General features: G+C 43.0%; 1 protein-coding gene across 4 annotated transcripts in view; it reads left to right on the top strand.

The window, feature by feature from the left end:
• ARL15 (ADP ribosylation factor like GTPase 15) overlaps positions 1 to 17,130 on the top strand; it is a 554,296-nt gene that overhangs the window by 146,746 nt on the left and 390,420 nt on the right. Inside the window, exon 1 of one of the 4 annotated variants that reach the window (XM_058719551.1) lies at positions 4,043 to 4,215. The exons of 2 other annotated variants lie outside the window; for them this stretch is intronic. In XM_058719551.1, coding sequence (XP_058575534.1) covers positions 4,168 to 4,215 — 48 coding nt within the window. In that variant the 5' untranslated portion in view covers positions 4,043 to 4,167. Of the gene's footprint in view, positions 1 to 4,042; positions 4,216 to 17,130 lie in introns of those variants that run through there. One more of the 4 variants, XM_058719554.1, reaches the window with a different exon arrangement.

Here is a 17,130-nt window from a genome sequence, read left to right as displayed (position 1 = left end):
CCTACTCTTAATTCAAGCCTCTAACCTCCTTCTGGCCTCTTCCATTTATGAATCAAGTTCTGTTAGCTTCATAGGAGGTTCATCCTCTAGGACATAATGGTAGTCCTTTCAAGTATAGGAAGCAGAGAAGAGGTTTGGGGTAAATCAGAGGTGGCTGGAGGTGAGTGAATGGTTGACCACCTAGAACAAGAAAAGCAGGGCTGAGAAGAAAATATTAAGGTCCTAGAAGTTATTAGAAGCAGTAAATGGGCAAAGTGCCCAGTGACCTCTGCAGAATTTAGTGTCTGGATACCACCACTTCTGAAAAAGAAGGTCCGTGGTTTAAGAGTCTTTCTAATGAAATACACCATCTCTCAGCTATTAAAGGATATACTCAAAGCAAGAATGAGGCAAGAGAAGCATTGCCTGCTTTGGAGTTGGGGCCAGGGGAAGAAAGGCTATAAGCTAGTAAAGTATTAAAAGTGCTCATACCCTCTGTACCAATAACTCACTTCTAGAATATTCTTAGGATAATTCTTATAAGGAGATGTGGACAATCCTATAAGCAAACATTCACTGTAATATTAACAATAGTACCTAATAAGGAATTTATCATAGTACATCTCTATAGAGCTGTATATAGCCACGAAACATTTATGAAATTCCAGGATATAGTGAAGTTTATGTAAAGTGAGTGCATGATACAAAACTAGCAAAGATTATATTTTTCCATAAATCACGTCGAACAACAAAAAAAAGTAGATGGAAATTGCCATGGATGTATTGTTTTTTTTTCCTGGATGGTAGAAATTGGGAGACCAAGTTGGAAACATGCATTTGTTTCCTACAAACGACGCTTCAACAAACTTTTCTCTAAATCTGGCTAGTCAGCAGTCTTTATAGACTTGTAGACTATGGACTGTCAAAAGAATTTCTCCTTGCTTTTAACAGGCAACAGTGACCGGCTCTTTCCTCACAATCTGTGTGGTAATGCAACTGCCTCATGAGTTTATAGGTTTTCTTAGGTGTCTGGAAGAGGGTCGTTCTTGTTACAGCAAAGGCAGCTATGTTACTGGACCACGTCTTATTCAAGACTGCAGCCTGTTAATTGGTACATAGTGAGGTGAGCACATTCTAACCTCTCCACGCTTTTCTAAAGCACATATTGGGGTGGCTATGCAATAGCAACAGCTATCAGCTAAGACTGCAGCTGCGCATAGTGGGAACTGTGGGATCTGTTCATACCAAATAATCAAGGTAGCCTCTCTCCTCTGCACAAAGTTTTATATACATCCCAGAAGAGTAGCACCTAATTGGATAAATGTGCTCCATATGGAGTTCTGAAGCTTTAGGTTGAGATGCTTTTCCAAAAGGCAATATAGGATTTTTTAATACATCAAACACAAGGTTTTCCTTGGTGTGAGTCATAATGTACAAATGGTATGGAATATGGTAAATACTATGGTGCAGCCTTTGGAACTTGGAACAAATTCTTTCATCTCCCTGCTTTGAGCCCATTTACTTGTTCTGAGAAGTAGGTTAAACTATGTTTAGCCTAAAAACCTTCTGTTCAGGATTCTTTAAGGTTAAGTTTTATTTTATTTTATTTTATTTCAAGTTTAAGAGACAGAGTGAGCGGGGAGGGGCAGGCAGGTTCCCCTGTCCCCCCCTCTTGAGGGGAGAGAATCTCAAGCAGGTTCCGCACTGTCCGCATGGAGCCGCATGCGGGGCTCGAGCCCACAAACCGCGAGTTCATGACCTGAGCTGTAACCAAGAGTTGGACACTTAACCGACTGAACCACGCAGTCGCCCCACTAAGGTTAGCTTTTAAAGGAAAGGCAGAAGGCAGCTGCTCCTGAGTGGTTCCCTTCCCCTGCATAGAAACTGACAGGCTGTTTTAGAGTCTGACTTGGCAGTCATCAAGACCTCAAATATCACCGAGACCATGGACCATAAGGTGTCTCTTTGCTAACTCAATTCCTTTATCTTATTTTCAAAAATTTTTTTTCAACGTTTTTTATTTATTTTTGGGACAGAGAGAGACAGAGCTGAACGAGGGAGGGGCAGAGAGAGAGGGAGACACAGAATCAGAAACAGGCTCCGAGCCATCAGCCCAGAGCCTGACGCGGGGCTCGAACTCACGGACCGCGAGATCGTGACCTGGCTGAAGTTGGACGCTTAACCGACTGCGCCACCCAGGCGCCCCCTTTATCTTATTTTCAATATGCTTACTCAAGGAAAGGGAAAAATCAAACCCAAAAGGTTTCTGATCGGTTTGAATTATTTTTGCTAGCAAATTGAAAAGGACTTCCATGTCTGCAATTTCAACCAATTGTGCTGTACATTTAGGGAAGTCCATCACCTTAGAATCCAGGTCACAGTTTCTTCTAAATCCACATGTTCTTAGCCTTATGATAAATCAATCAAAATTGATTTAATGGTTTAAGGCAACTGAGTTAAGTTAGCTCCTACATAGGCAAAAGTCACTGAAATTTCTGCAGAAGTTCAATTTACTCCATCTTGTGTATAAGTTGGATCAACAAAGTCACGCTTTGTACTAAGTGTATATTTGGCCTTTAGTTACTTCAAAAAATCCTCTGGCCACAGGAATTCTCACTGTTTGGTAGAAGAAACAGGTTGAGAGAGGGGAGATCGAATACCCCCACATCACATGGCTTCCTAACCTGAAGCTCCCTCTGAGCGTCTGCACTCCCTTCTTGCATATTTGGGGTGAATTCCATTGTTACCTGACTAACTGTTTTGGCAGGTGCAGGTAAGCTTCCAGTATGGAAATCCATGTTTGAAGATGCAAAAAGGGAAGGTGCCAAGTTGAGGGGAAAATAAAAATTCATCCCCTAATAGATTTATACAGTCAGGCAGTCTGTTCAGAAAGATTTCAGTTGAAGTTTGACATTTTATACATTATTGTATGGAAGCCCTAATTATTAACATAGGTGAGAGCAAGCCCTTCATTCTCAAGCTATGCAGGGGTGGGGAGCAGGCTGTTGCGGTACTTCACCGGTCATGTGAGCCTAGGTTGCCGTGTCTGGCATTGTGTGGTTGTTCCTAGGCTAAATCTTACAAAAACAAAACAAAAAACAAAAACAAAAACAAAAAACCCGTGTGTTTTTGTGTTCTTCTCTAACTTCTCGACTGACACAGCACCCCTGCCCCCTTAACAGAATGGCAAAATTCCAGTGCCAATTTCCAAGTTACTTACCAGGAAATGCACCTGCTTATGCTCTTACTTCTTACCCAGGGCAGCAATACCGTATTATGGGTCTTGTCAGAGAGCTGCTTGTTCGATTGCTCATTTTCTTTAGGGGTGATGGATTTGTGTTCGGTGTAACTGGACTCAGAGCATGCAAAGACTTTACCGTTTCTTTCTGGTGTTTGAGGTCTACTACCCTCAACTTTTTTCTTCTCCCATGGTGGAGAGTGGATTCTGAGGACAACCTGGTGTTCTAAGGGAGCTTCTTGGGTTACCTCTGGCTGTGTGCGCTAAGCTGCTGTGTACCCTGAGAGACTTCAGGCTGGAGCTGTCCGCTTCCAAGATTCACGTCACCGAGTTCGGGAGGGGCTGCCCCTGTGACAGGCCTGCTTGTGCCGAGTACATTCCTTAGGCGCCCCTTCGGTGCTCTCTTGAGGCCGCAGAGGCCGCAGGAAATCACTCCGGAGAGTGGCGTTAGGTGTCGGTGGCTACCACGCCTCCCGATTCAGGACTGGCTTCCTACCGGGGGTGGGAGGGGACACCACGGTTCTTGTGCACTGGAGCGCAGTTCGGCTCCGCTCTACCCCGAATAGGCGGCTACGGAAGCACGCAGACCTCGGGCAGTTGCAGCACCGGCAGATTTTCCGCTCTTCCCGGCTCGCTCTTCCGCCTGCGCAGCCCTAGCCCCCGCCCTCCTCCACCCGGCTCACAGGAACCAGCGCCCTGGCCGCTCCCGCGCTTCTCTCCTGCCACCCGCAGTGGCCCGCTTTTTATAGGCACCGCAGCCAATGAGCGTTCTCCTTTCCTTCTGCCCGCCCGCCCGGCCAATCGCCGCGCCCCTTGTGTAATCTTCGGCTGCTCGGCCGCTCTCGGCTATTTTCGTTGTTGCTGGCTTTTTCAGGGGCTGCTCGCTCGCAGCCAGAGAAGCTGCTTTTTTTTCCGGGTTCGGAGCCGTTCCGGATGCTTTAGGTTGCCGGATGTCTGATCTCCGAATAACTGAGGCGTTTCTGTACATGGATTATCTGGTAGGTGCGGGGCAGGGGTGGCGTGTCGCCTCTTGGGTCCGACGTGCCCGATGTCCCTCCGCCTGGAGGAACAGCCTTTTTGCTTTCTTTCTTTGGGATGGGATGCCTTTGGGGTTCTTTCTCCTGCACCCTGCTCTAGAGCTTTGCTGGGACTCGGAGGGTCGGCTGGCGGGGCAGAGATGGGTGGCGGAGCTGACAGGTAAAGGTGCGGCCCCGGCCACCGCGCTGCGGGGAGAGGGGCGTGCTGGGGCTGCTAGGGAGATGGGGCCGCGGAGGTGGGGGCGTCCCCTGCCCAAAATCGGGTTCTTTGCTTCCCTCTGCGCTCCCTGCAGAGGACTTTCTTTCCCGGGAGGTAGGAGTTTTCTGCTCTCTCTTTTAGCAGAACTCCAGGTACTATTAAAGAGCCATAACCAGAATGGCTTACTAAGTGCCCGGCAGCCCCAGTCATTTGGTTGTTATTAGATCTCTAAAGCTATGACCTCGGTCGCGGTGAGGTTTTAAAAGCACATTACCGTAAAGTAGACGGGACTAAACTACATCGCGGTCCTGTCGGGACTGGGTAAGGGCAGGCATTGTCCCACCGTTGTTGTGGTGGGTGCATGTGGCTTATGCCCTGGATCCCAGCTGTGCTTTTTAGGCCAGGCTTGTCCTGAGAAGTTTAGGTGGGAAGTGTCAGCACAATGCTGGGACTGGACATTATTTTGATAATGAACTCGAGTTTTTGTGGAATTATGCAAGCATCATGTATTGTTCCAGAAATTGTTTCCCTAGAGCTGCATGTTTGTGTTCAGGGGGATCCTCACTGACATTGGCTGTGTTCAGTCCTATACAATTACCAGGTTTACCTTGTTACCGCTGTTACGCAGAGTTGAAGTAGCTGGCTAAAAACATTGACCCTTCTGTGATCTTGTTGGACACATGCAGACGGTTGATTGTAGATTGGCCTGGCAGAGATTTGCTAGTGCCTTCTAGGAATTAAACTTAATGCTGTTCTAAGAAAGACTGTGAATGCTTTCATGATCAAGAAACGCTGGATACGGGCTGGTTTTGTAATGTTTTCTCGTATTTGGACTCATTCTAGTTTATGTGAAAGAGAGGTTTCCCCTAAAGCTTAGTGGTTTGATGTTGTTTGTTTTTGTGTTTTTTGTGGGGGAGGATGCTGGTTGAAGTTTATGCATGACCTTGGTGTGTGGAGCAGAGACAAAAAATTCTGAGTTGGAATTCTGATCATTCGTTGATGTCAGTTATCTTTGTGATAAAGGGACATTATCCACCCACAACTGGAGCCAGTTTAAGGAGGTTATCTGATTGTGAGTGTTCTTTAAAATTAGAAGTGTCATGTAGGTTGAGTTGCCAAGTGTTCCTTAGGTTTTCTGAATTAAATAACCGATTATTTTGTAGCCTGTCTTGTAAAATACAATGCTATGGTTTTGTTTTGTAGTTCTCAAAGCCAGAGTTTGTTGGGATAATTAATCAAATAGGAAAGGTAATTACCTGTAGTACTGAAAGCTAATATTGGATACTTAAGTAGTGCCTAAAAAGGAAGTCAGGTGGTTCTGACTATTGTATTCATTTCTTTTACTGGGTGAATTTTAAATTTCAAATAGCATCACAAAGCTGAGGTGCCAAAACCACCTAACCACTTGGGGGTTGGGGGTTGAAAATTGGTTTATTACTTAGGTGGATTGTCTGAAGTTGGTGAATGAATGTTTGTGGGGCTTTAGGGTACCTTAAAAGTAGATTCATTTCTTTGTCAATTTAACAGGTTTGTTTTACAATCACTGGGCCCCAAATTTGACACAGCTTTTTGATTTTTACCTGCCACGCCCCCACACGTCCTATTGCATTGGTACTAAAAATATCATTTTGTCCCTTTAAGCTTTTAAAAAAAAAAAATCACAGCTGTAGTGAAACTGTTACATAAAAATCATTGGCTACTCATTGGAGATGAGAAAAGTCTTAAAGGAAGTAAGTCAGTTTTTATGAGTGTGCCAAGTATCCCCTGTGAAAACACTTAAGAAAAGCCTTAAGGATGAAGTCCAATTTTTCCATCTAATTTTTCAGTTAAAAAGACGCACCTCTCCTGAGGTGGTCTTTTGTGTTTACTTCTTATCAACTCTGAAGAAATGAGGTGCCACACATCATTCCTTTCTTCTTGCCTTTCAAATGGACTTATTTGCCTGTATATAATCTTTATGTGGTGTGTATTAGAAACCAGTTTCTAGGGGGGGGAAAAAATTCTGTTGACTGCATTTGGGATCTCATTTTTAAAACCAACTCCCAAGTTCTTTGACTTCCAGGAAAAAAAAATGCTCCTTTCATTAAGAGTTTAGCTCTTCGGATTTTGCTGAGCTTGTGGGCTAGAGCGAGCTCCCTGTCCGTGCACTTGACAGGAATACTGGTGTGTGCTGTCTTTTCTTTTTTAATCAGGTACTTGACTTTTCTTGCTGCTGTTGGAAACTGGAAGAGGGAGCTGTATGTATTGTCCATTGTTCTTTGGATGGGATGTCATCACTTAACCTTTTAGATTTGGAGGAGAGTAGAACAGAGAAAGGTACAGGTGCTATTTTTAACAGCTTTTAATAGGACTGTGGATATTAAAACAAATGAAGCTCTCTGCTCTTTGAGGTTGCTTTTGATTTTCTTAAATATTCTCAATTAGAGGTGACCAATAGGGCGAGGGACAGGGATAATACCTTAATATTTAAGACAGGGTTTTTAAATTCAGTTCAGAGATATAGTAGCTAGCTTGCTAATTCTAAATAATTAAATATCAGCCAGTGTTCAGTATTTGAAATGAATGAGACAGAGGGACAATTCTACTTTTCTCACCGGCTTCTAAGTTGAGACCAGATAAAATCTGTTTGGATTAGGTGTTTTGTTCTAGGGAATGCAGAATGTATCCTTTACACTTCAAGATTATCAAGATTATTTGTGTAGCCTGGTGGCAATTTAAATATAAAAATCTCATGTTTTCCAGTTAAGGAAATTGTTGTAGGAGGCCGCATACCTTTTCTCCATTTTCATGATGGACCTTAAAGGCCATGTTCACATGTGTCAGGTCTGTGGGTAAAGATTTTGTTCCTGTTCCAATAGGCAGGACCAGCATCTTGCCCTTTTTTTGTTGTTATTAACTTATTTAAACTCTAGTGTAGTGCTGGTTTCAGGAGTAGAACCCAGTAATTCATCACTTGCGTACCACACCCTGGCCCATCCCAACAAGTATCCTCCTTAATGCCCATCACCCATTTAGTCCATCCCCCTACCCACCTCCCCTCCATCAACCCTCAGTTCTATTCAGTTTCTTAAATTCCACATATGAATGAAATCCCAGGATGTTTGTCTTTCTCTGCCTGACTTATTTCACCCCCAAGCCAAATAATTCATTGAAGAAATGGGCAGAAGACATGGATGGACACGTTTCCAAAGAAGACCTCCGGATGGCCAGCAGGCATGTGAAAAGATGCTCAACAGCACTCATCATCAGAGAAATACAAATCTTACTCTCTTTTGACAGGTAGACCTAGCAAGACCGCGTGCAGAGCTTTTTGAATAAGTAGAAGAAAATCAAGTTGTAGTGAAAGAGAGACACATCTACCAGGTTTTCCTGGGAGGTTGCACAAGAACAACTTCTAGATTCCTTTCAGTTTCAAATTTTCTTTGTCTTCACTCCCATCGATTGGTGAGGATTTTACCTTTTTCCTCGTCCTGGCGTCAAAACCCTAAAACTTTCTGCTTTGTATCCTGCCTGTGATGATTAAATGAGATCATGGAGGGAAAGGGCTTTATATAAACAGCACACTGTTTTTCAGATACGAAATGTTAATGTATCGTGATTACATTACTTATTCTTAAACCTTAAGACCTTAACGACCTCTCACTGGTAAATATCGGGCTAACTTTTAAACTAGTGCCAGGATGTGGAAAGGTTTGGAGCAGTAATCAGCAAGTAGGATGTCACAAGACCGTTGCTTGTTTAATACTTACAAAAATAAACCACCTTTAGATATTTTCATTAATCCATTCAACAAATATTTATGGAACCCCTGCTTTGTGCATGGCCCTGAAAGTCATGGGGGACGAGCTCCCTGCTGAGATCCCCTTGGCTGTGGGACTGCCAGGCACGTGGCTCTAGGGGAGTCTGTGGCAGGACAGGTTGCATAAGGTGCATAGGAGAGGAGACAGCTTCTAATGTGCTCCTTGGCTTTCTCCTAGGTTTCTCATCTTACGTGTCTTTGTTTTCTTGTGAACTAAAATGCAGAGTTAGACTTGAAAATGTGACAATTAGCAGCCATGACTAATCCAGCATTTTTAGTGGTCAACCAGTGATCACTGCATTTATATATTGTGTTTGGAATTTAAGGCCAGGGTTCTAGATTTCTTGTAGAGATTGGTGAACCCAGCCTAGTTTTTTGGTCCTAGGCTGTACCTGCCATTAGAAAGATTTATGTGTCAGTGGGGAAGATTGAGAAGGTAGATTGGTTTTTATTCTGTAAATGGTGATGGAACTTGGGCCGACTAACCAAGAACAGGAACTCCTGATGTACTTCAAAGAATGGAGCCTATAGGTTCTAGTACGTTGTAAATGTGCCCATTTGAAAAAAAGGTGTGAAGGCACATTAGGATTTTATCTGGTGTTTCATTATGTTTAAAGTGTGCTGCTTTTTAACTCTGAAGGACTCTGAACATAAGCTATGTGTTCGGACTGTGGTCAAATTGACTATAACACACAGGCCAAACATTGTTTAGTCCTAACTGTAATTGGATTAGTCATGTAAATATTCTTTTATTAATCATAAGATTAAAATAATGCAAATGCAGGTTAACCATCTGGAGTTGTCATTGCAAAAATGGTTGAACATCTGTACCATTAAGCAGTAACTCTGATGTAAAGGCATTAGCTCTGGTTCTGGAGATTCTGTTGCTGCAGTCCTTTTTTTTTTTTTTTTTTTTTTTTTTTTTAAGGTTTATTTTGAGAAAGACCTTGTGAGTGGGGGGGAGGGGCAGAGAAAGAGGAGAGAGCTCCAGTAGGAGACTATGAATCCCAAGCAGGCTCTGCCCTGACATCACAGAGCCTGATGCAGGGCTCGAACCCACGAAGACAAGAGATGATGACCTGAGCCAAAACCAGGAGACAGATGCTTTAATAGTCTGAGCCACCCAAGCACCCCCATTGCTGCGGTGTTAAGTCTTGAAATAGGACTCCTAGGAAAAGACCCACAGGAGAAATGATTGATGCCCTCTGGAAGCCTAAGCCATATGCTTGTTGGCATGGTGGGGGTGTGTGTGGGGAGTTAAGTATGAGTTACGAGGATAAATCAGTTAACATTTACTGAGCACTTACTATGCGCCAGACAGCGTTGTAAGCACTTTCCTGAGAAATGGTATTAAAATGAGTCTCAGTAGAGGTGGTTTCCCCAGGTTGACACAGCTAGCAAGTAATAGAGCTGGGCTTGCGGACTTCCTCCCAGCTTGGTGTTAAAGCTATTGGGAGATGGTTGAGATTCTTACAATGTTTTTCACGTAAATACTGTGCTGCTGCTTAAGTAAAGGGTAAAACACCAGGAGACTTGAAGAGACTGATCCACGTTCTCTCGTTCTCAAGGACTTGGCTCTGCTAAATGGAGTGCTAAGGAGAAAGCTGGATAGAAAGCACTGTGATGTGGGGAGAGCCTGGGGGGCTCAGTCAAGCATCTGACTCTTGATTTCAGCTCAGGTCATGATCTCACAGTTTGTGGGATCGAGCCCCTGCAGCATCCCATTCCATGCTGACAGCTTGGAGCCTGTTTCAGATATATATTCATTCATTCATTTTCTCTCTCTCTCTCTCTCTCTCTCTCTCTCTGCCCCTCCCCTGTTTGCATGCGTGTTCTGTTTCTCAAAATAAATATTAAAAATGTGTCCAGAGCTTCCTGCCCCATAGTGTCCTGACTCTGGTCACTGAGGTGACCTTCAGCATCTAATGTTTCATCAAGTGACCACAAATGGATTTCTGGGCAACCCTGTTAGCCCCCTACTGTCACTTCAGGAGCACCTTCTTCCCTGTCACAAGCCCCAGTTCTTTCTGAAGAGGTCACTGAGATGGAGGAGGTATTTGCCAGTTTTTCTGAGGTCCTCTATGCTCCTTTACCAAGTGCTGCCTGGGGAGGGAGGCTGTCCCCAGCAGACCCTAGGCCCCACGTAGCCTCTTGCTTACAGATTTCAGTTGGGCACAGCCCCCTGATATTAAGTATAAAGAACGTATTTGTTTTGTTTGGCTTTGTTTTTAAGAATTTGTAGACTGGAAAGACTTTTAGCGAGTTCTGCTAACTGTCACGGAGAACAAACAGTATTTTTTCTGATAACTTCTCACAAATTGAATTAACGACGGGCTTCTATTTTCAAGCCTCAGCCCCCTTTCGTTATGCTGTGGCTCTCCCCCTGGCATCTCCCCAAATGCTTCAAGCGTTTGGATGAGTTTAGGAAGCTCCGTGCTTGTCGACCTTCGTTTTCAAGTGTCTGCGAAGTGTTTGAGCACATGGACTTCTAGCGGGGCTGTCTTCAAGGGCGTGTGGCCATGGGGGCTACATTTAGAAGGGCCCCACGCTTACTTTAATGCTCTGGGGTTACCATCTTCTTGATTTTTGGCGCTTTGCAAACATTTTCGTTTTGCACTGGGCCTCACAAATGAGGTAGCCACTTCTGACTTCTAGTGCTATCGATGTGTGACTCTCCCCTGAGTGGCCCAGGGTGATGGCTATTCTGTCACCTGCATCAGGGCAGGGTCCCTGGCCCTCTTGCCCACCACCAGAATCAAAGAGGGGACTGTGTACCAAGTGTGGTGCGGAGCGTTTCACTCTTGTCGCCTGACTTAATCTCCCCATCAGTCCTGTTGATCAGATGCTACCATCTTACAAAAACACTGCTTTAGGAAAGAGGGAACTTGAAGTTCAGGACGGTGGCATATTGGCCAGTGGAGTGTTAGTTAGCCAGTGAGTCTGGCTTGGCGGATTCCAGGCCCATGCTTAGAAGCCCTTAGGACCGCCCACCTAATAATAGTTGTTGAGAGGATGAGAGGGGCAGCATGAATCATAGACACAGTGCTGGCGATTGAGGGCTCACTTGATTGTGGTCACTTGGTTTCTCGGGAGAAGCCCTCCCAGGAGTTCAGGGATAGCCCAGTTCCTGCTGGGGCAACTGCCTGAGTTTGTGCCTTGGGGTGACAAGGCCTTCATTTGTTTATCCATTTTCCTCTACTCTTTTGCATAAAGGTTGGCGTTCTGCTTTTTGGCTCACAGCCGCGTTACAACTACATGGTTTTGAGAGGAACTGTTTGAAAACTTGGATTTGCAGCATGGTCTATTTATCAGGTTCCTTTGTACCTAGATTTGCTGAGCACTGCTCTGACCTCTGGACTGCTCCTCTCAGGGTTGAGGACTTATCTCCTAGGAATTGTGTCCGTGTCTCCCCAAGAGGGATTCCTGGGGGTTTTTCAACAGCGTTAGCTGCCTCTCTAGCTTCACTCTTGGGGAAAGTGGATGACCGTCCAGAGTCTTCCCAGGACCATCAATGGAGGCACAGAAGGACTATACCTGTTCCTAATCAGTCCCCTGATCATGGAGTCAGGAACTAAAACAAAATACAACCTTTTCAGAGTTTTATTTTTAATACAAATATTCCTGAGTACAAGTATTCAGGAAAATACAGAAAGCAACACAACCTACTTCTGTGTACCTACCTCTCTCATTAACAGTTGTTACCATCTTGTGATTTTTGACTTCAAAACTCTGCTTTAAAAAACAAAAAAACTCTAAGGCTAGAGCTAAAGCTTGCTGCTCCCATTTCTCTGTGCCGGTTAGTGGGTTTCATTCTCAAGCATTCTGTTTTTTTCCTTTTCTATACTTGCATGTACCTATAACAAATATACTAACGATGTGGTGAATGTAATTTTACAGCAGTGGTAACATACCACCCTTTTTGAAACATGTTTTCTGTTTTCGAGATCAATAAGTGTTGCTTGTATGTATCAGTAGATACTTGGTTTTTCATATTTCTGGTTTGGATATGACATTCATGCTTCTATATGTAGAGATCTTATTTGGATTTTGTGAGAAGCTCGGAGGAGAATAGGTGTTGGTTTGGAGGCGTGGTTTGTACACGTTTACTTGTTAGTATTACACAATAAATCCTATAAAGCTTGCACTTCAGTATTAGGATTCCTATCTTACAGTTGATAATCATTTTGTATTCCTACTAATATATGTATATCTACATACACATATTCTTGCCTATGTAAGGATGTGGATTATTTTGGTAACATATTTATTATTAAAGTAAATGGAAATTCGGAAAGCACGATGGGGACAAAGTTGTAATCCAGTAACCCACAAAGAGCCAGTTAACATTTTCAACCCTGCATCGTAATGAAGGGAGTTTTATAACCTGCTTTTTACATCTATGAATATTTAAAATTTAAGTTTCTCCTCATTGATCTTCTGCATTATAATACTGACCATAATTTTCTTAACTAATCACCTTTCCATTGAATATTTTATATTCCAATTTGAGCTGTTATAAATAACACTGAATTGAATATTCTGCATAAATTCCTGGATATTCTATGCCAGTATATTGTCAGGAGTCGTATCTGTGGTATTTAAATACATCTTAGTATGAAAAGGGGTTCCAGTGCCAAGGAAGTTTAAAAACTGGGTCAGACAAAGTTAAACAAGTTTCTTTATTGCACAGCCTTTAATATGTGGATGTACATGGCAAATCTCTAAAAGGGATTGCTGCATCCAGTGTTTCTATTCTGGGGTATTTTTGTTTTATGATCAAGTTCTAGAAGTAGATTTGTAGGGTCAAAAGGTACCTGCGTTTTAAAGCTCTTGACACTGATTAAATAAGTTAATATTTGTAATGTACTTAGAACAGCGCCTGGTTATAATCAGCCAGTGTTTAAGTCAAAGCTGTGTAATAAAGTTAGTGATAATGATGATGATTATTGATTGAGAATTTACTCTCAGATTCTGCAGGAAGTGCTTACTATGGGATTCTACTGCTCCTTTAGACTTTTCTCCAACCCTGAGAGGTGTAGGAATGTTTGTTCCTGTATTGTGGTTGGGGAAACTGAGGGTCAGGAGGAGTGGAGTAATCACAGTGGCCTCGGTTGTTATAAGGGTTGGTGACATGTCTGTGATCTTAAACTGTACCTATCCTTGCAGCAGAGAAGAAAAGAACCTTGAAGTTGTGTATTCGATTCCTAGGTATTCCTCCTTTTACCTGTGTGATCTAAGGTATTTTCCAAATCTCAGTCCATAGCAAATAGAAAAATCAGGAAAGTGTTGCAAAATAATTACAAATTTACAGACTTAAATTTGCAATATTTTTCCAACTTTTTGTAGGTATTAGAATCTACTGTCTATTCTGAAATGATAGTGAATGATAGTGTCTCTCTCAATGTCATTACCTAGCAGAATAAAAAGATGATATTCCTATATTCTCCAGGTTTTCTTTCTTTCTTTTTTTTTTTTTTCTTTTGGTATGGATGTACGTATATATTTAGAATGTACTTATTTCTAAAACCCCAAATACCAGGAACCTAATCTAAGACAAATCACTCCAAACTACAATTTTCTCCTTTGCAAGATTCAGACAGCATGAGAGCTTGCCTCTGTGATAACAACATAATGAAACTGTAAAGTTCTTAAAAAAAAAAAAAAAAAAAAAAAATCACCTTAGATTTTTTCTGAACTGATTGGTATGAGTCTATGGGACTCAATGTAATGGCATCGATAGAAGGAGGGGTAGGCAAGTGTAGATAAAGTGAGGTTCTATGTATGTCCTTGATTTCTCCCACCTCCTGCCCCCATCAGTGACACCTTGGAGAGTTTTCTTCAAAACTGGCAGTGTACAATTTTTGTGGCGTTAACTAAACATTGTGTAGGAACACGTGTACTCTTTAAGAGCTAGACATCAAAAAGTCCTTGACCTTGGATAAAACTTATTTATTTATTTATTTTTTTGGTTTCTTTCACAAAAAGAAAAATCCCAAAGAGAGTGTTGATTTTTTTTTTTGAACTATTTTTTTTTTTTAACTCCCTCCTTCCCTCCTATTCTGATTCAGATTTTTTAAGACCGCAATTGTGACTAGTAAACAATCTTATTTACAAAACTGAGGGCTTTTTTGAGGGTTGAGTGAGATAATACATTGTACTACTTGAACACAGGTGCATGCTAGCTTTATAATAGAATATCTTATTTCTAATTCTCATTCACTCAATTTAATTGTGCACTTTACTGTGATGCCTCAGTCTAGATAAATGTATATGTACCTGAGTCTTGGTATCACCCCCAAATAGAGATGTAAAACATTTCCAGTACTCCAGAAGGCTCTCTTGTGTCCCTTGCCAGGCAGCACTGACATACATTAGTTTTGCCTGATTTTGAACTTGACATAAGTGGAGTCAAAATATACTTACGACTTCTTTCAGCATGCCTACGATTCATCCTTCTTGCATTAATCAGCAATTTATTTTTCATTGCAATGTAATTATGAGTCTATCTGTTGTATTGTTGGGCATTTAGACCCTTCTCAGTTGATATTGGAATCTGGTCCAAACATTCTAGCACATACTTTTGGTGGCAATATTAATTTCTTTTGGGTACGGTGGAATTTCAGGTTCATTGGGTATATCTATGTTCAGGTTTACTAAAAACTGCAAAACACTTTTCCAAAGTGGTTGTACCAGTTAGATTTCTACCAGTATAAGAGTTCCAGTTATTTTATCTCTTCACCTATACTTCTTGTATTGTCCGTCCTTCTGTCTACCTGTTCCGATGGCTATGTACTCCAGAGAAATTTAAAGTTGTCCAAAGCTGCTTTTTTTTTTTTTTTTTTTTTTTAACTTGAAGTTCCTGGCCATATTCTGAAATTCCTGCACTATTCAGCTGTGTGGTTCACTTAAATTCTGACATGCTGAAGTGGTACCATGGGAGTTAATTGACCTGATTTTGTTCCTGGCTTTGCCACCAACCAGATGTGGAGGTTTGGGCAAACCAGTCAGTCTCATTAACTTGTTTCTTCATCTATAAAAAGATGGGATTAATTAGGTGACCTCAAATGTTTATTTCATTTCAAAAGTTTTTAGTCCTTCGATATCCTTCCTGGGATAGTGATCTCTCCCATTCTTCTAATTTTACTTAAGGGATAAATTGCATCAGGGCAACTCTGTCAGTCATTCACTCAAACAACTCCAATTTTTATGAGCCTTTGACGTTCCGATGTGGCCCTGGCACTAGGGATATACATGTGAGTGAGACATTGGCCTGTTGTCAGGGAACTTCCACTCTTGGAGGCGAAAAATAAGCAATTACATCTTGGAGTGGCCTATTCCACTTAGAAGAAAACAAAGGTAACTGAGGGAGCCTATGAAAGGAAACTTGAGGGCCCAAAAGAGCTTCCCAAAGGAGTCCTTCTTAATCTGCAGTGTTGAAGGCAAGTTGGCCCAGTGACAGGCAGGGCTGGGCAGAAGGAACAGCCTGTGCACTGACTCGGGGTTAAGTAACCCCATCACTTCAGGGAGCTCCCAGGGCTCAGTGTGACTGGGGCAGAGGTGAGAGCAGTGGCTCCACATGAAGTTGCAGAGCCCAGCTGGGGTCACCTCAGGGGAACCTTCAAAGTTAGCCTGGAATGATCTGGTCAGATCTTCCTGCACTGTGAAGGATCGGAAAGGGAGGCCAGACCAGAGCAAGAAGCCCAGTTAGGAAGATGCCATCCTGATCCTGGAATGAAATGGTGGTATTCACAACCAGGTAGGAGCAGGAGGGATGCCCAAAAGTAGATGCTTCTAAGGGTTGTTGGAATTTCGTAATTGGATGTAGAAGATGAGAACAAAGATTTTAGCGCTTTTGGTTTGATAACTGTTCTGGTTATCCATTAGTGAGCTAACAAACCATCTTAAGAGTGGCTTCAGACAGTAACAACTTATTTTACTCCTGAATAGGGAGGTAACTTGAGTTCAGCTAGGCTGTTGTTGCTACGGAGCCCTTATGAAGTTACAGTCACATGGTGGCTGGGGTCACCTCAAGTCTTCATATACTTGTCTGGCATTTGTGCTTGGGAATCCCCAAATAGCTGGGTGCTGGGAGACTGTGGACTCCTGGGGCATCTGTCTTCACGTGGTCTTCCTATAGGCTGCATCGGGGCGACTGGACTTCTCCCATCCAGGCTAAAGACTCACAGAGCATGTACCAAGAGAAACTGGCAGAACTTGAACTCTGGTCTGGCTAACATCTGACCTCCCAGTCTTCACTACTTAGGTGATACCTGAAGCCACAGCCATGAACAAGCTCGCCCAGGGAGGGTTGTGTAGAGCGTGAAGAGAAGAATCCTGAGGAAACCCAGTGCCTCAGTTAATGCTGGCACATAGTGGGCATTCCTTTTTTTGTGTGGGATCAGAAAAAAGGAAAGGAGCCAGAAAAAGAGGCTGAGAGAGGACTGGAAGATTGAAAGGAAGCCTGGAGAGTGGAGTCAGGCTGAGAAGGGAGACTTTCCAGAAGGAAGAAGTGGCCAGTGGTGTTCAGTATTGCCCAGAGATGATGGAAATAAGGACTGAAGAGTGACCGCTGGATTTGCATCAGGGTTGACCTGGGCCAGGGCACTCAGGCCTAGCGGAAGGTCAGAAGAGGACACTGCTGCAGTTAAGTCTGTCAAGGAATGGTACCGTGAAAGGGCAGACACCAGAGCCGGAACTGGAGGAGTGGCTTTCCTCTTTACATGGGACCCAACTTGAGATGGCTAAATGCTGGTGAAGTAAAAGAGAAGGTCACTTTGCTGATGGTGACTGAAATATGGTGGGGTAGGGGTTTGAGCTGAGTGGGGTTGAAACTTCAGTGAGGTATGAGGCGGAGTGATGACCAGGGATCCCAAAGTGT

This window comes from Neofelis nebulosa, chromosome 1, assembly GCF_028018385.1.
Source record: "Neofelis nebulosa isolate mNeoNeb1 chromosome 1, mNeoNeb1.pri, whole genome shotgun sequence".
Classification (NCBI taxonomy): Eukaryota; Metazoa; Chordata; class Mammalia; order Carnivora; family Felidae; genus Neofelis; species Neofelis nebulosa.
This window is presented reverse-complemented; position numbering and strand designations above follow the sequence as displayed.